At 40.6% G+C, this 20375-nt stretch overlaps 1 protein-coding gene across 5 annotated transcripts in view; it reads left to right on the plus strand.

Moving 5' to 3' along the window:
- Positions 1-20375, plus strand: part of FAM53B (family with sequence similarity 53 member B) — a 166020-nt gene that overhangs the window by 36051 nt on the left and 109594 nt on the right. For 4 of the 5 annotated variants that reach the window (XM_070752529.1, XM_070752527.1, XM_070752530.1 and 1 more), the window contains one exon: positions 6579-6814. In XM_070752529.1, the coding sequence (XP_070608630.1) occupies positions 6743-6814 (72 nt within the window). In that variant the 5' untranslated portion in view covers positions 6579-6742. The remainder of the gene's footprint in view (positions 1-6578; positions 6815-20375) is intronic. The other variant, XM_070752531.1, reaches the window with a different exon arrangement.

Here is a 20375-nt window from a genome sequence, read left to right on the forward strand (position 1 = left end):
TTTCAAATGGAAAAGTTAATGGAGTTGCAATTAGGTGAAAACAAATGGGCGAAATTGGAAAAACAGATAAACGGGATGAACAATAGAGAATTAATTTTTAGGAAGTGGAATAGGAGTGATATAGGTAAATTAATAGGCCCAATGAAAGGGACTATGGAAATTTGGAAAAAATGGCAAGGGAAAATAGGATTATATAAATCTAAACTGTCATCGCTTTATGTAATAAATAGAGAAAACGAAATTAATTTAAATAGGGTTATAGGAGAGTTGAAGGGAAGAGGGATAACTAAGATGGAACAGTTATATGAGAAGGATGGCAGGCCAAGTAGAAATCGTATAGAATGGTGGTTAGGTAAGGGAAGGTGGCTACAAATAAATGCAATATGTAAATATCTAAATGAAAGGGAGAATAAAGAAGTATTGTGGCGGGAGGAGACAGGGTTAGAGAAAATAATAAGAGAAAAAAGTGAGGGGATAAAGGCGCAAGCAACTAATATATACAGACTGCTAGTGCAGTCAGATGGGGACACGATTGATGGATTGACTAAATGGTGGCAAAATTAGATATTAGTAGAGGTACAAGAAATGGAAAGTATAGTAGAAGATATAAGGAAAATTAAAAATACAAGAATTAGGGAAATGAGAAGGAAAATATTACATAAGTGGTATTTCACTCCCGTTCAAGTTGCACATTTTCAGCAGAATGTCAGGGGGAATTGTTGGCATGGTTGTCAAGATAAAGGAGTGTTTATGCATATGTTTTGGGAATGCCCGATAGTGCAGGAATTTTGGCAAAAAGTGAAAGAGGATATCAATAGAATGTTAAATATACAATGGACAATCACTAAGGAAATGGCAGTACTAGTAAAAAGTAATGCGATGGGAGAATTTAGAGAAATAAAAAAAGCAGCAATAGAAAGCGCTCAGGCAGTAATAGTTTTGGATTGGAAGGATGCGACAAAATGGACAATGCAAAATTGGTATAGGTACATGGTGGACCATATTCAATTTGAAATTATGGAAAAAAGGATAAATTTGGATAATGAAACTGAGTTGGGACAGCTGATGGGACGGTGGGACAAGGTAAGACGATATATGACGAGCAGAATCCGAGACCAAGCTACAAGAAATAAACTGGAATCACTCTATAATATGTAAACAGATATATTGCTCTTGGGTTAAGTGGATTATACAAGAAATACCCCCAATTTGGTGGTGGGGAATGTGTGTATGTCGGGGTGGTGGGCACAATTCACAATTCACTACGCACTGTTTTATGTTGTGTGATTTTAAATTGTTAAAAATCAATTTAAAAAAAATTTTTTTTTTAAAGGAATTTTGGGATTTGAAGTCCACAAGTCATAGAAGAGCCAACTTTGCCTACCCCCGTTCTAGCCAATCTCCTGTCAAGTGCAGGAATTCATATACTATTACATACAAATGGCTATCCAATCTTTTATCAAAAGCTTTGCTAATAGAGGACACACTACTTCAGGAGGCAGGAAGTTTTGCTGCTTATTGGCTCCCAGAGTCAGGAAATTTCTTCTTATCCTAGCTATATCTCTCTCTGTATCTTACTTCTCACTGTAAAACCATTATCCATAAATCAGTAGTGCAGAAATCTCCCTAATGCATGTCAGTATTGCTGGTGTCTTCTCATGCTGTTCACTAAAACTAATACTTTTCATTGTATTTCATTGTATCATTGCATCCTCAACAATCAGGATTCAGGCCCAGCTACAGCATAGAAACTGCTTTGGTTACACTGATGAATGATCTCTGGTGGGCCCGAGATAGGGATTTATTCTCTATTCTGGTGATTCTTGACCTCTCAGCAACTTTCGATACCATTGACCATGGTATCCTTCTGCACCGGCTGGAGGGTCTGGAGGCTGTTAGGGTCTGGATGGGTGTTAACAAATTTAGTCTCAACATTATTAAATATTCTGATTCATCCTGATCAAAATGGCTTTCTTCCAAACTGTCACATTAGATATAATACCAGAACAATGAATTAAGACCGGACAAACAATTGGCTCTACTTTTGATCGATGTGCAAAAAGCCTTCGATAATGTAAACCGAAATTTTCTAATGACAGTAGTTTAAATGATGCATTTTGGGGATAAATTCAATAAATTGATAGAAATTATATATTCAGGCCAAACAGCTAATATAATAATAAATGGAGATATGACAGATACAATTAACATTGAAAAAGGAGTTAGACAAGGTTGTCCAATTCCCCCGCTATTATACATTTTGTATATTGAAATCTTACTGAATACTGTGAGAGCAAATCCAGATATTAAAGATTTGAAAATTAAGGATCAACATTACAAGACACAAGCTTTTGCTGACGACTTTGTCTATATCATAGAGAATCCATCAATATCAGGATTGGAACTGTTAAGGGAAAAGGAAAAATTTGGAAGAGTAGCAGGGCTCAAAATTAACAAGGATAAAATGAAGATGTTAACTAAAAACTTGTCCCAAAAACACATAGAGGAATTAGAGGAAAGCATAGGAATCAAGTTGGTTAAAAAAGTTAAGTACAGTGATACCTCATCTTAGGAACTTAATTGGCTCCGTGATGAGTTTCATAAGAAGAAAAATTCGTAAGATGAAATAATGTTTCCCACAGGAATCAATATAAAAGCAAATAATACGTGCAAGCCCAAAACCCAGAAATCCCAAAGTTGGGACGCTACTAACAAAGGAGGCTTTAGCCTCGGAGTCCTCCCCGCCCTTCCTGCTCATCGCTCTCGGCCGGCAGGATCCTCAGCAGCCAGCCGGAAGAACCTGCCTCCCGAGCCCTATTGCCCGGCAGGAGGCAAAGCGCTGGAGGAGGGGTTGTCATGCTGCCCCTCCTGCCCCCCCAAGCTGAGTCCCCGGCGCAAAGCTGGGACACTGCCGTTGAAGGAGATTTGAGCCTCCGGAGTCCTGCACGCCCCTCTCCCCCGCCCATCGCTCTCGGCTGGCAGGATCCTCAGCCCGGCAGGAGGTGAAGCGCTGGAGGGTTGTCAGGCCGCCCCAGTTGAGTCCGTGGCTTTTGGCTTCTCTGAGCCTCCCCTCAGAAAACAGAAAGCCAGGATCCCTTCTCCATTCCCAGCCACCTTGAGTGGAGCCCCCTCGAAACGTAAAGAAAGATCGGGGGTGGGAATAAGAATTGCAGTTTGGCTGTCCTAGAAACATAAGGAAAGAGGGGGCGTGTATAAGAAGAAAAGCCAGCAGGATGGGGAGGGAGGGAGGCAGAGAGAGTGGGAAGCCACGGGTGAGGTTCTCCCCTCTTGCACATTGGCTGTATTGGAGGGGCGTGCTCCTCCTCCGAACCTCTGATTCACTCTCTTTTATTTTTAAGCCTTAAAGTTTCAGCAGCGATTGCCCTCCTCTTCTTCTACCTCCTCCTCCTCCCACCCAAATTTCTTCCTAGCAACCAGGCCACCAGTGACCATCTCTGAGTGGGTCAGGTGACCTTCTCTGAGCCGGTCAGTTGATTTTCTCAGTCTCTGCCCACCATTTTCCTGTGCTCCTTGAGTGTTAGAACTGTTTTAAAAACAGTAAAAAAAAAAACATCAAAAGCAATCTCAGTCATGTCTCCTAAAAAGGTTCCTGTAAAAAGCAGTGAGGGTAAACAGAAGAATGAGGCAATGACTATAGATATGAAGCTTGAAATAATCAAGAAATATGGGGAAGGCATGCATGTGGTGTAACTGGCAAAGGAATATGGCCAGAACAAAAGCACAATTGGCACCATTTTGAAGCAGAATGAGGTTCTGATGGCTTCAAAATCAGCCAAGGGAGTGGCAATAATGTCTCATCATTGTTGTGATGTTAATGATGAGATGGAGAAGCTGTTGCTGATATGGCTGCAAGATAAACAGCTTGCAGGATATTCGGTGAGTGAGGGCATGATAGAAAAAAGGTTCTAGTCATCTATGAGGATCTGGTGAAGGATATGCCTGGGACATCAGAGGATGAAGGGGCTTTCAAGGCAAGTCGGGGATGGTTTGAAAGATTTAGGATGAGGACTGGCATCCACTCTGTTGTGAGGTACAGTGAGGCTGCGAATTCAGATGCTAAAGCTGCAGAAGAATTTGTGGTAACATTTGCAGCACTCATCGATGCAGAACGCTACGTCTCACAGCAAATTTTCAACTGCAATGAGATGGGCTTCTTCTGGAAAAAATGCCAAGGAGGACCTTCATCACAGCAGAGGAGAGGAAGATGCCTGGCCACAAGCCTATGAAGGATAGGCTGACTCTTGCCTTGTGCGCCAATGCCAGTGGGAACTGTAAGGTGAAGCCTCTCCTCATCTACCACTCTGAAAACCGTCAAGCATTTAAGACACACAGGTTGACAAAGGAAACCCTTCCGGTGCTGTGGTGGTCAAACTCAGAGGCCTGGATCACCGTTTGGGAATTTGGCTGACAGCTAAATGTACTTCGATAAAAGAAGATAATTATCAAAAATTATTAAAGGATATCCAGAAAGATTTAGTGAAGTGGTCTAAATTACAAATATCCCTGTTAGGTAGAATCTCAGTAATTAAGATGAACGTACTTCCAAAGATACTTTATCTATTCCAGACAGCGCCAATTAGAAACGAACAAAAATTTTATAACAAATTGGATAAATCAGTTAGGAAATTTATTTGGAATGGGAAATAACCCAGAATTAAATATAAATTGTTACAAGATGCAAAAGAACAAGGAGGCATGGGTCTACCAAATTGGAAGTTATACGACCAAGTGGCTACTGCCTTATGGTTAAAAGACTGGGTAGTATTAGGAAATAAGAGATTATGAACCATTGAGGGACACGACCTACAATACGAATGGCATAAATACCTATGGAATAATATATAGATACAAACCATTATATCAGAGGCATATTAATTAAAAAATGGCTGGAAATTAAGAAAAAAAAAATATTTGCAGATTCCAAAATGGCTTTCACCTTTGGAAGCTTTCAACTTTGGATACAACTCGATTCAGGCAAATAATACTATTACATATAAGAAACTATTATCAGAACAGAATGAGTTGAAATCTAGAACAAAATTAGCAGAAGAAGGTGTAAACATTGATTGGTGGCCCTATTGGCTTCCAATCAAGTGAACAAGAAATTAATAAAATTTTTACAGGACCGGAGGGAAAAGAAATTTCAAAATTTTATCAATGTCTTTTTAAAAAATGAAATGGAGGAAGAAAGAGTTAAAGAGGTTATGATAAAATGGGCCCAAAATGTAGGCCATACGATTGAGTTAGACAAATGGAAGGACCTCTAGAATTATAATTTAAAACTTACCATCTCTTCTGCGTATAAAGAAAACCTCTACAAAAAAATTTTTTACACCAGTGAAATTGGCAAAAATTTATAAAGGAATGTAGAGATCAAATTTGAACCAGAAACACATATTGGGAATGGTTGATAAAAATATCAAAAGGGACAACAAATGTCTAATTATACATCTAATCACAGCTGCAAAAATCTGCTACGCTCAAAATTGGAAAAAGGAATTTACACCCACTAACTTTCATATTATAAACAAGACAATGGAACTGGCTGATATGAACAGGTTGACTATGCACACTAAAGATAGGGAAGATACAGTGTTTTACAAAATTTGGGATTAATGGTATAATTGGCTACACAAAAGGGGAAAAAAACCTGGAAGTAAATAATCCTTACTTTATATAGCAAAGGGAAAATATACTAAGACAAGAACCAAAACCTTTTCTCCTTAACCCATGCTATAAATGTATATAATCTAAAACTGTTTTGGATTAGAATCTTAAAATCTAATTAATGATTGAAAAACCAATAGGCTGTTCTTCACAATGAAGAATCCCTATTTTTCCATCAACTCACAATCAACTAATAATCCAAGGCACACCAAGTAAAGTATATTCACCTGTTTAGTATATACTACGACACAATTTTTTAAAATTACCATTGAGATGGCTTGAGTTGAGCCACTAATATCTGCTTCATACAGGTGTTTTTCATAGCAGAGCCCTTGATCTATTTGGGTGTGTGTGACTATTTCCTATAGCTCGAGCCATTTGAAATTTCTGTATTTCATGTTTCAATAGAATCTGATTTCTAAAGCATGTGTGCGCGCGCACATGTTTATAGCTCCTCATTTAAAAGTTAGAAGAAGTAACTTGAAATTATTTAGCCCCTGCCTGTAATTCTTCCTTCTGGGTTGCCAGTATATACAGCTTTCTTTTCTTCTTACTTCACTGATTGCTTAGCTGATTGCTGCCAGGACTGTATTGCTCCCCATTTACTCACTGTCTTCCTTAATTAACAGTCTGTCTCTTGCAACTGCAGAGTTCAAGTAGGAAGGAAAGGGTTTGTCTGTTCTTCCTGCAGGTATAATTTAATCCTATGGTCACTGTGTTCTTCTCTGGTACACATGAGAAATGCAAGGACTTGTCAGATTTATTGCAAGAGCAAGGGCAAACTTCCCACAAAAGATATAAAGTTTGTGCAATGATTTGTGGAATTGAAAAATAACTACAGAGTATTTGTATTTTATCTCTCCTCTCCCCTCTCCCCCCTCTCCTTCCAGAAAGTGAACTTTTGGTCAGGCTATCCAGTCGACAAAACAGATGGGAATTGGTGCTATTGATCCTTTCATCTGGAAAAATGCACTGAATGGGAGATCCTGCCTAATATGGCCAATTGTGACCTTTACCTCTACTGGAATGGACCCGAGTTCATGACTTTGTTACCATGGTGATGATCTTAACTACTACAACTCTGGAAAACAAAGGTGCTGATTCTCTAGCATGCAGGACTGAACTGGTAAGAGTTCATGTTACCCTGGTGGCTTAGCTTATATACTAGCGTTTATATCTTCCAGATCACAGGGCTCTGCTCCCATTAGTGGAACTATATTGATTGTGTGGCTCTAAATCGATGTGAGCATAATAATGACTGAACAAGAAGAATTTTGTATGCCCAATATCACATTTTGAAAATGATATTGCCCTTGCGCATATAGGTAGCACCCAACTTACAACCATAACTGGGATTGCGGCCATAAATTGATGTGGTCATAAAATGGGACATTATGTAATGGCACCGATTTACAGCAGCACTCCCAGCATTCCCCGTTAAGCAAAAATCATGGGCACCCCAGCCTGCCTCCAAGAAGCATTCATTCGCCCAGCTGCCTTCTCTCCCTGCCCCATGTGGCTCCCTGGCTAGTAAATGCCAGGAAACATTCATTTGCTGCCCAGCCCACCCCAGTCCATCCCATATTTGTTTGCCCAGCTATTTTCCCCCAACCTTTCATCTTCTGTTGTCTTCTTTTCAGAGCCAGCTTCTCCAACAACCTTTTCCTCCTTTTTTTCTTCTTTCTGAACACAGAAATGTCTTCATAAAGCTATCTTGTAAAGTGCCTTGTAATACTTGCTGGTGTTTTGGGGGGCAAGCTGTGGTGGCTGAAGCTTCCCAAGGGATTGCCTCATATTTCACCATTGAAATCTAAAAGCAAACTACAATTTTTGCTACTGTGACTGATGGCATTAAAGGAAAAAAAATAGAGAAAAGATAAACATGTACAAATGTTGCCTTAAATGTCACCCATTCCACATCCCTCTTCATCTGAGCTTTTCATCAGAGCTTTTGTTGTTGTTTTGTTGTTTTTATTTACAAAATACCATAAAATTAAAAGGATTGCAGTTTTTCAACGTAGTGAAAAATGAATATGGAAAATACCCTATTGTGTTAATTTTAAACAATGCTTAATAACATGGTTATTAAGTTATGAAACAAATTTATGAATTTTGAAATGCTTATACCAAATCAGGAAAGAAACTAAAGACAAATGAGTACGGCAACTTATTTTAATTTTGGCAAATATCTGGTATAAATATTTTTGTCAAAATGTTATAAATATATTAAATAATAAAGATAAGATTTGAAAAACTGTTAGTATGGGAGGTTTATGAAATAAGAGCTAAACCTGTAAAGTAAAAGGTGGCAATCTCAGTCAGCTTCCTTTTCCAGAAGCCCTTTAGCTCCAAACAACCCAGCTACATCTCCTGAGTTGGTGTATCTTCCAGTATGTGTATACATGTCCATCAAGAGTTTACACTCATCCAATATCTGAATTACTATAAGTCCATATATTTGTCATACTCTAAATAAGTAAATACTGTAATATGGTATCCTTCCCTTAATCTGTTTTGTGAAAGAGATAGAGCTCCTACTATCTGAGTTACTTTTCCGGCAAATTTAAAATGAAAAAGAGAAAGAGAAATAAATAAGTGCTATAGGATCATCCTGTCCCCATGGCTCTGAGGTATCTGACTAAAATAATGAGCTGTTTCCACTGCCCTTTGGTAGAAAGATCAATCTTACAAGACCAATCTTACAAGATAAATAAAATCAAATTTAGAAGACAGCAGACTTTAAGACTTTTAAGACCTTATGGAAGATCTATAGAAAACATCATACCTGGATTGATTGATTGACTGACGATTAATAATGATTAAGATCTGATTTTATGTTATTAATATCAATATTAACTTAATATAAATTTTTATATTTTTATTTCATATTTATATATTGTGATATATTTCATTAGTGCTTTTAATTACTACTAATTTAATCTATTTTTAATATTATTGGGGGGATTCTTAATTAATGGATGGCTGGGATGGATGTAATATTGGGCATGGGATGAATGATTGGTATGAGTGAGATGGTTGGGGTGGGTGGTGCTATGGTATGGATGAGATGAATGGAAATAGTATGAATGATAGATTTGGCCCACCTGATGCTGGAGAGGCAGGAGGGAAGGGGGCACCAATCTCTGGGGTGACAGAGGGTCGGAATATTCCGGTGTTGCTGGGGAGAGGCAGAAATGGCGGGGGCCACGGAGTTAGCTGTTCCAGGGGAACGAGGGATCGTTGCTTAATAACGATCCCTTGTTCTGGCTCCGTGAGCCCAATCTTGGGCACTGGTGATGAGTGTAATTCTGGCCCTGGGCTCAGGTTGCTGCTGCTCAATGCCAGGTCGGTGGTAAATAAAGCTCTCCTCATCCGGGATCTGATCCTGAATGAGGAGGCCGATCTGGCATGTATTACTGAAACCTGGCTGGGCCCAGAGGGAGGAGTTCCTCTCTCTGAAATCTGCCCAGCCGGGTTTCAGATATGGCATCAACCTCGACCCCAGGGAAGGGGGGGGAAGAGTGGCTATTATAGCCAGGGAGAGCCTTTGCCTACGTAGACTCATTGCTCCAGAGATTGCGGGTTGCGAGTCTCTCCTGATGAAGTTGGACTTAGGGGTTCAGGTGGGCTTGTTTCTCATGTACCTGCCTCCCAGCTGCGTGTCAAAAGCCCTGCCTGTGCTACTCGAGGAGGTAGCCGGGTTGGCGGTGGAGTTCCCCGGACTTATTGTCTTGGGGGACTTCAATTTGCCATCACTCGGCGAAGCCTCTGGACTGGCACAGGAGTTCATGGCCACCATGACAGCCATGGACCTGACTCAAGTAGTTCAGGGTCCGACTCACGAGGGAGGACACGCACCCGACATGGTATTCCTCTCCGAGCAATTGAGTAATGATCTGAGACTAAGGGGCTTAGAAGCGTTGCCTTTGTCATAGTCGGACCATTTTCTACTACGGCTTGATTTCCTGGCTTCAATCCTTCCTCGCAGGGAGGCGGAACCGATTAAGATGTTCCGCCCCAGACGCCTGATGGACCCAGAGGGCTTTCAGACGGCGCTTGGGGTTATTCCAGATGCACTCATCCACAGTTCGGCGGAGTCTCTTGCGGAGGCCTGGAACAAGGCTGCAGTGGAGGCTCTTGATCGGATTGCGCCTTTGTGACCTCTCCGTGGCGCTAGACCCCATAGAGCTCCATGGTTCAACGAGGAGCTCCGGGAGTTGAAACGCCAGAAGAGACGTCTAGAGAAGCGATGGAGGAAGAGTAAGTCTGAATCCGATTGAACACTTGTAAGAGCTTTTATTAAGACTTACAAAGTGGCGCTCAAGGCGGCAAGATGTGTGTATCATGCCGCCTTGATTGCATCAGCGGAATCCCGCCCGGCCACTCTGTTTAGGGTGACCCGCTCCCTTCTTAACCAGGGGGGAGTTGGGGAGCCCTTACAGAGTAGTGCCGAGGATTTTAACACGTTTTTCGCTGATAAAATCGCTCGGATCCGGGCAGACCTCGACTCCAATTGGAAAACAGAGTCGACTGATATGAGTCAGTCGAGTTGACTGGGGCCCGTACTTGTCCACCTGTCTGGGAAGAGTTTGATCTGGTGACATGTGATGAAGTGGACAAGGCTATTGGAGCTGTGAGTTCCGCCACCTGTTTACTGGATCCATGTCCCTCCTGCCTGGTCTCGGCCAGCAGGGAGGTGACATGGAGCTGGGTCCAGGAGATTGTCAACGCTTCCTTGGGGAGGGGATCTTTTCCAACACCCTATAAAGAGGCGCTTGTGCGCCCCCTCCTCAAGAAGCCTTCCCTGGACCCAGCCGTACTTAATAACTATCGTCCAGTCTCCAACCTTCCCTTTATGGGGAAGGTTGTTGAGAAGGTGGTGGCACTCCAGCTCCAGCGGTCCTTGGAAGAAGCCAATTATCTAGGTCCCCAGCAGTCGGGTTTCAGGCCCGGTTACAGCACGGAAACTGCTTTGGTCGCGTTGATGGATGATCTCTGGCGGACCCGGGACAGGGGTTTATCCTCTGTCCTGGTGCTTCTTGACCTCTCAGCGGCTTTCGATACCATCGACCATGGTATCCTTCTGCGCCGGCTGGAGGGGTTGGGAGTGGAAGGCACTGTTCTTCAGTGGTTCTCCTCCTACCTCTCCATTCGGTCGCAGTCGGTGTTAGTGGGGGGCCAGAGGTCGACCCCGAGGTCTCTCCCTTGTGTTGTGCCTCAGGGGTTAGTCCTCTCCCCCCTGCTATTCAATATCTACATGAAACCGCTGGGTGAGATCATCCAAGGGCATGGGGTGAGGTATCATCAGTACGCTGATGATACCCAGCTTTACATCTCCACCCCATGTCCAATCAACGAAGCAGTGGAAGTGATGTGCCGGTGTCTGGAGGCTGTTGGGGCCTGGATGGGTGCCAACAGACTCAAACTCAACCCTGATAAGACGGAGTGGCTGTGGGTTTTGCCTCCCAAGGACAATTCCATCTGTCCATCCATTACCCTGGGGGGAGAGTTATTGACCCCCTCAGAGAGGGTCCACAACTTGTTATTTAAAGTAGAAGAGGAAGCAGTGAAAGGAACAATGATAGTTTGGGCTAAAAATTTCAGGTACAATATTGAATTACAGCATTGGGAAAAAAATATGAAAAAAAATAATAAAGTGACGATGTCAGCCACATATAAATAGAACATCTACAAAATGTTTTATACATAACATTTACCACCAGCGAGATTGGCCAAAATGTTCCCAACTATACCACCCAACTGTTGGAAATGCAACCATCCACAAGGGACGTTTTACCACATGTGGACGTGCGAGGGAATATTGGGGTGGGGGGAGAATCAAAAAATGGATTTAGGAAATAACAGAACAAAAAAACCTATATTAAGTCAGAATTATTTTTATTCGGAATAATAAAAAGAAATTTATTATATTATATAGCATACAATTACAGCAGCAAGAATTACAATTGTCCAAAATTGGAAGAAAAAGAAGATTCCCTCAAATGCAATAATTATTTTTTTAAAAGTGCTAAAATATGCAGAGATTGACAAATTAAAGATGGAATTCAGGGGATGGGGGAAACAGTATTATAAAATAAGGAATAGAAGGTATAACTGGTTCAAATACAAAAATAAAATTAATGATTAAATGAATGTAGGAAAATGTAAAAAATGGAAAAATTTATTTTTAGAGTACAAATGGATGTAACAAAATATATAAATTGAGTACATAAGATATAAGAAGATATATGTATACAATAATAGGCCTTAAATGAATAATATAGTTGAAATAAAAACAATTAAACATGAAATAAACTTAATAACACAACAACAAATCTCACAAAAAATAAAAACCGCAAAACAAACTCATTTTGAATCTGCTAACAAACCAGGCCGGTGGCTAGCTCTCAGATTGGCCCATCAAAATCTTGACAGGAATATTGATGCCCTAATTGATGCTTTTGGACACTTAAAAACAACCAATCTTGATAAAAAACAAATAATTCAAGATTTCTATCAACATCTTTATAAAACTTCAACAATAGACAGCGATCTATTGTTGAAATATCTACAACAAAATGGAAAAAAAGCCATTAATAAATGATGATCAAAGATCTTCCTTAAACAACCCAATTACCATTACAGAAATTGCAATTGCAATAGCAAGGCAAAAAAATAATAAAACCCCAGGTCCTGATGGAATTCCATATGAATTTTATAAACAACATTTAGACATAATTTCACCCACACTCTTAGACATTTCCAATGATGCACTTATTTACGCAAAACTTCCTACTTCATGGTCCGAAGCATATATAACACTCATCCCCAAAGATAATCAAAGTAAGCAACATCTAGAAAATTATAGACTTATAGCACTACTTAATACAGACTACAAAATATTTACAGTACTTCAATAATTGCAGACCGATTAAATAAAATATTAAACAACATTATTCACTCCGATCAAAATGGATTTCTTCCACTAAGAAACATAGCAAAAAATATTAGAATAATACTAAATACTATCGAATACTACGACAAACATTACGACAAACCAGTCGCGCTAATATTTATGGATTTAAAAAAGGCATTCGATAGTCTTCAGTGGCAATATTTCATAAATCAAATTGAATACATGAACTTTGGTCCAAAATTTCTTAATTTAATTAAAGCTATTTACACAAATCAATCTGCTAGAATTCTTTTTAACAACGACATCACAGAAAAAATACCCATAACAAAAGGTGTTCGTCAGGGATGCCCACTAGCTCCTCTTATTTTTATCCTAGCGATAGAAACATTTTTGAAAAGCATAAGAAACAACACTTCTCCAATGCGCTGTTTTTGTTTTTCGCGCCGCAGCCGCTCGCCGCACCAATCAGATGTTCGGCGGTTTTTCCCCACGCCCTTTTATTGACCCGGCATGGTAATGCCATCCTCCTCGTCAACCTGGGAGCCGTCATTTTAAGCAGCCTCGTCATAGTAACCAGGTTACTAGTGAGCGCATGCGCGAGCCACCGGAGACCTTTTAAGGCTTCCTGGTTTCATTATTGGATCGGCAAGTGCAGCAGCGCAAAGTTTAAACGGCTGTCGGAATTTTATTTTATTTTATTCCTTTGCAAACAGCGCAAGAGACGGGGGCTTTGCTTTTTCCTCCCTGGCTTACTAGTAGGCTTGTGAAAGAAAGCCTGACTCTGAGGCAAGGCGACACCTGGTGTCCATTGCTGGTGGTGCGTGCAAAAAATCTTTTTCTTTACTGCTTCAATGGCTGAAACTAAAGAACAACAGCAAGGGGCAGAGGAACCTGTTCCACTCCCAGCCGTGGTTAAGCCCAAGGACAAGGCTCCTTCTACTAAGGCAAAGTCAAAATCTTCTCAATCCTCAGCATCCTTAAAAGAGGCTGAGAAGAGGATTAAGGCTTTGGAAAAGATGATGGAGCAGACCCAGAAGCAAACCTGGGCTCTACCTCATAACCAATTTCAACAGCCTTGGAGCCTACCATCCTCCCAAATGGGTATGCCTCCTCAACCCATGGCTACCTCCATGGACTTACCAGAGCCTGCTTCTGCGACCACAGATAAAGACTGGTCTCCTGAGCGTGGAGAGACACTCTCCTTGCCGGGGCCCTCAACCCACACAACCTTTCCAGGGCAGGATGCGGGCCTGCAGCCTCCACCTCTGGTGAACACAAAGTCAGTGCCATCAGCCTCTTTCACACCTATGGCTGCAGGCCTGGGGTCGGGCCCTGATGCTTGGCATCACCTGCTGGACATCGCGGCCATCGAACCAATTTTATTCACAAATCTTCCTAATGCCCAAGAATTCAGGGGGACATCGTTTAATTCTCAATTTAAAGCAACTGAACATTTATGTAAAGTACCGCAGGGTTCAAGATGCAGTCACTCAAATCCATCCTAGCCTGCATCCGTCAGCACGACCTTCTGACCTCCATAGACTTACAGGAGGCATATTTACACATACCAATCCACCTGGACCACAGGAGATACTTACGGTTTTACCTGGGAGGTGCCCACTTCCAATACCGGGCCATGCCCTTCGGGCTATCCTCAGCACTCAGGACATTTACCAAGTTGCTAGATGTCGTAATGGTGGACTTACGCCTCCAGTCCATAAGACTCCAAGCCTACTTAGACGACATCATTATTCTATCCAGGTCACCCAAACAAGCACAGGTTGATCTATCCCACACCATCCGGTCCCTGCAGGCCCATGGATTCTCAATAAATCTCGCAAAGAGTCACCTGACACCTACAACATCGCTTCGTCATCTCGGCACGATCATAGATACGGTCAGTTGCCACGTCTTCCTGTCACCAGACCATCAAGCATCCCTACTAGAGACAGTACAAGCAGTACGTCACAACCACAAAGTACCACTGGCCTTACTATCTAGGCTACTGGGCATGTTTGTATCATGCATCGACGTGGTCCCCTGGGCAAGACTCCACACACGAAAACTACAATGGTTCCCCCTGCCATTTCAGAAGAACAAAATCAGTCACACCAGCAATCTGGTTCAATTACCGCCCAGGGTCTGCCACTCCCTTCAATGGTGGACAACATCAGCTATCCACCAGGGCACCTGCTTCAAGAAACAGATGTGCATCACTGTGACAACCGACGCGAGGCTATCAGGTTGGGGGGCACACATGGCACACCAAATAGCCCAGGGCAGCTGGACTCCGGAAGAGCTTGCCAACAACAGCATCAACTTCTTGGAGCTAAGGGCGGTATCACTAGCCCTATGCCAGTTCCTTCCCCAGGTGGCAGGCTGCCCAGTCCTCATTCTCACAGACAATGTGGCCACCCGGGCATATATAAACCATCAAGGAGGCACAAAATCACAATGCCTCATGAAGGAAGCAGAGACACTGGTTTCCTGGGTGGAACAACACCTGCTGTCCTTGAGGGAGGAGCACATAGCAGGGACTCTAAACACACAAGCGGATTGGTTGAGCCGGGCAACATTAGATCCAGCGGAATGGCGGCTGGATCCGAACATATTCCAGGACATCTGTCTACAGTTCGGCACACCACAGGTGGATCTGTTTGCCACCCAGGACAATGCACAGCTCCCCCACTTCTTCTCACGCTTCCCGTCCACAGGAGCGGAAGGTGTCAATGCCCTACGCTCCCCCTGGCCGGAAGGACTTCTTTATGCCTTTCCACCGACGGCACTCATCCCAAGGGTAGTGAACAAACTGCTCGCAGAGAGAGTGGAGATTCTGCTGGTAGCGCCACACTGGCCACGCCGCTCATGGTTCTCAGACTTACAAGATCTATCGATCTCCAGACCATGGCGGATTCCGGACAGTCAGGTATCCCTCACCCAGGGGTCGGTTCACCATCCAGACCCTCAATGGTGGCACTTCACCATTTGGCACTTGAGGGGCGCCGATTGAGAGCACTCTCCTTACCTGATAATGTATTAGGAACTATCCAGGCGGCCCAGTGGTCTTCAATGACCAGGATTTACGACTCTACTTGGTCAGCATATTACACCTTCTGTACTTCAAAGAATCTGGACCCATTGCAAGAGTCCTTAGAACAGATCTTGTCCTTCCTCCAGGCAGGGCTCGAAAAAGGACTAGCACCGAACACCCTTCACCGGCAGATAGCAGCGTTGTCCACACAACTTTTTTTTATAAAAAGAAAATATGTCTACGCCTTCGTTTTAAAACTGAGCCCTCTGGGGCAAGCAAGGGGCGGGACAGAATTAATTATTTAAATTCAAACTCAGTCCCTACCAATAAGACTAGAGTATAACTCACGTTGGACTCTCCACGCAGCGCATTGAGAAGACCGTTCAGGTAAGTACAACGGCTCTTTAATTCAAGGCATTACTATTAAAAATGAACAATATAAGCTACAGGCCTTTGCAGACGATGTTGTATTTATAGCACAAGACCCAATACAAACAGCTCCCATTTTACTCAATGAAATAGACAAATTTGGAGAAATATCTGGTCTGAAAATTAACAAGACAAAAACCCAGATTCTAATTAAAAACATGACAACAAAACAAACTGCCCCTCTTGAAAATTTAATTAACATAAAAGTTGCCAAAAAAATCAAATATTTGGGCATATGGATGACCTCAAATTATAGCACCATAAAAAAAGACAATTATGATCACCTGCTCAAAGATGTTCAAAAAGATTTGTCCAGATGGTTTAAATTGAAATTATCTCTTATGGGGAAAATATTTGCCATTAAATCTAATATTTTGCCAAGATTTCTATATCTTTTCCAAGTAGCCCCAACAAATTTGAACAAATAATTTTTTGAATCATTACATAAAGAAATAAGGAAATTCATCTGGGCAAAGAAGAAGGCCAGAATAAAATTGAAAAATCTTCAGGATCATAGAATTAGAGGGGGCCTTGGACTCCCAAACTTTTATATATATTATCATCAGGCAACGATCTTAACAATGATAAGAGATTGGGTGATTCTTAAAAATAGAAGACTCCTAACCATAGAGGGCTTTGATCTTCTTGCTGGATGGCATGCATTCTTAATAATGGATTATCATAAAATACCTAAATACTTTAAAAATCATTACCTCCGAAAAACTTTAATAACAATTTGGTACTCGATAAAGAAGAACTACTACACCTCAATACCTAAATGGTTATCCCCAAACAAATTAATTACCTATCCTAACCTTTTTCCCCCCTACCAAAATATTAAGATATCATCAGCTATTAGACAAAAATGACGTTCTTCTACCCAAACAACAATTACAAGACGGAGGGATAAATATGGATTGGCTATCATATCTACAAATTAAATCAAAATATAATGAACATAAAAAACAATTTGGATTTCAAAATGATAATGTAATAGATACAATCTTTTTCAGCCCATTAGCAAAAGTGATTTCCAAATTATATAATTATCTATTAATGCAGGACAACTGTGAAGAACAAGTTAAAGGATGCATGATAGCCTGGGCCCAAAAGTTCGGACATACGATTAATTTAATAGAGTGGGAAAAAACCTGGACAATAAATTACAAGATGTCCACAGCAATGTCCCACAAAGAAAATCAATTTAAAATGTTTTACCGATGGCACTTGCCCCCAGCAAGATTATCTAAAATGTTCCCCAATTTCCCCCCCAACTGCTGGAAATGCAAAATAAAACCAGGAACATACTATCATGCATGGTGGACCTGCATATATGCTAAAAAATATTGGACAAACATCAAAAAATTAATAGACCAAGTCATGTCAATCAATTTATTATTTAAACCGGAAACATACCTTCTCGGTATATTCAGACAAAACCTTACACAAGCACAAAAATATCTTATCTTACAAATTCTGACTGCAGCAAGAATTTCGTATGCCCTCTTTTGGAAACAAGAAAAAGCCCCATCAGTATTGGTAGTCATTACTAAAATTATGGAGTGCGCGGAGATGTCCAAAATAGCAATGGAAATGCAAAATAAAAAAGACTCAGACTACTATAAAATATGGGATAATTGGTACAAATGGGTCATAGCAAAAAAATATCAAATTATCATATCATGAAAGTAATAAGCGTATCTCATCTTTGACTGTTCTAAACCGAAACAAAACCAACCTACAAAATAATTCCAAAACCAACTAAACTGAAATCCAATTTGAAAAAGATTTTATAGCACATCTCTCTTTATTCGTCTTTAAAGCAAATAGAAATTTTTACACACCACATAATATATTAATGCAAATACTCATCAATTCCTATATCAATTCTTACACTTTTTTTTCTCATACAAAAATACATTTATTACACCTTACATATACACCCCCTATTATTTTACTATACCATGTCGTACCACCTAAAAACATCTGTGTCATACGCAGATTTACCCCCTCAATACTTCTTAATCTTTTCTTCTTCTCACAAATAACTTTCTACTAACCAATATATATATATATACGCATTGGAAATTAAAGGTATGAATTATGACCTATAAAGCCCTTCATGGCACCGGACCAGACTATCTCAGGGACTGCCTTCTGCTGCACGAATCCCAGCGACCAGTTAGGTCCCATGGAGTGGGTCTTCTCCGGGTCCCATCAACTAAACAATGTCACTTGGCAGGACCCAGGGGAAGAGCCTTCTCTGTGACGGCCCCGGTCCTCTGGAACCAACTCCCCCCAGAGATTAGAATTGCTCCCACCCTCCTTGCCTTTCGTAAGCTTCTTAAAACCCACTTCTGCTGCCAGGCATGGGGGAATTGAGATACTCTTTCCCCCTAGGCCTTTACAATTTTATGCATGGTATGTCTGTATGTATGTTTGATTTTACAATAAGGATTTTTAACTGCTTTAATATTGGATTGTCATATGCTGTTTACTACTGTTGTTAGCTGCCCCGAGTCTCCGGAGAGGGGCGGCATACAAATCCAATAAAATAAAATAAAATATAACATAAGATACAAATGGTAATAACAAGGATATCTATTACTTACATAGTCTGAGAAATAGACTATTGATATAAAAATTTTTATGTATTACTATGTATAATTCTATTATTTTCCTAAACTATTTGATTTTGGAGCCTTTCTCCTTTCCCTTTTTCTTTTCCTGTTTATGTTCCCCTCCCTTTTTCATTAATTTAATAAATAAACTATTTTTAAAAAAATCAGATAATTGAAAGTTGTATTAGTGAAACTGTGATTTTAAATGTGAAAAATTCTGAATAAAAAGTATTTTTAAAAAGATCTCCCAGGAGATGGGAAAAAGGAAATTCTATATGATGTTGGTCTGCTTGTATTTGGGAAGCAACTCTTCTGTAAAGGTTCCAAATTGCACGACACATTACTGAGCTTGTACAGAGAAAATAAACACCAAAGATGACAGCACTTAGCAGTAGCATTTAGACTTACATACCCTTTCAACAACGCTTTACAGCTCTCTGTAAGTGGTTTAAAGAGTCAGCACATTGCCCCCAACAATGAGTCCTCGTTTTACTACCTCGGGAAGATGGAATGCTGAGTCAACCTTGAAACAGTGAGACTCGAACTCCTGAAATTCAGGCAGCTGGCAGTCAGCAGGCGTAGCCTGCAATACTGCATTCTAACAACTGGGCTACCACAACTCATATAAGGCTCAAATAAGGCAGAATAACTTAAAATTAAACTTCTATGTTCTATGCCTAAGCATGTCTCTTAACGAAAAATGTATCCCTGATGCAAAAGTGTCCTGCGTGTTTCCCTGGATTTTGCCTATCTTCTCATAGATTTCAAACTTTAATAATAGCTCAGGTGGACATCTGCTTTATCTAGCCATCCTTTTCAGTTTATTCTAAAAGGATTTCTACTTTCGTATAGAACAGAAAGGAAAGATGTTTTAGATAATGTCCCAGAATATGTAATCGAAGCCATACCTCATTAATTGCAACTCAGATGTGGCTGAGTGCCAGTGAATGTAGGATGGGATTGTTACAGAGATTGAATAAATAACATATCACGCGGCAATAAATATATTTTGAGTCTCGCTTCCCACTTCTTCCCCCTTTAGCATTTTGTACAACAACATGTTTATGAGGATCCCAAGTTACTTGTTATGTGTCTTATGAAATTAAAATGGCTTTTAAAGGATGCTAAAATAAGCATTGTATATTTTTCATTTCCCTCTCTCAACTTCTCTCTCAACTTCTCTCTCTCTCAAAAAATGGGAAAAACAGTATTTTCCTATTGCTTCAACATTCCTAGAAATGTTACATTTTTAATTTAGTGGAATTGATTTGGTTGACAGCACTCCAGTTTAACTTTTAATGCATACAGCATGAACCTTGAATTTACTTAGCACACAATTTATTTAGTTCAATAAAACGTATTTCTCAATAGATACATTGTATTACATGAGACAGGGGGGAAAAAAGAAAGATAAAATGTATTAACATTAATGTTGTACCCAAATACAATGTTGTTAATATAAATTTAAGTGTCTTCTGTAATAAACTGCCTCTTTGGCAAATTAAATGATTTAGAAGAGGGAAAGAGGAACAAAATATGAAGGGACAGCACAAGATTTATTAAAAACCGGGCTAGCTAGTTAAACTTTAGAACCATTATTGCAGTCACTGGATACTTTTCTCTTATTGATTCTTACACTGTCTCTGTTTTTCTTTTTTTAAATAGAGTCCAACAGCAACGATACTGATGT

Source organism: Erythrolamprus reginae, chromosome 5 (assembly GCF_031021105.1).
Source record: "Erythrolamprus reginae isolate rEryReg1 chromosome 5, rEryReg1.hap1, whole genome shotgun sequence".
Lineage (NCBI taxonomy): Eukaryota > Metazoa > Chordata > Lepidosauria > Squamata > Dipsadidae > Erythrolamprus > Erythrolamprus reginae.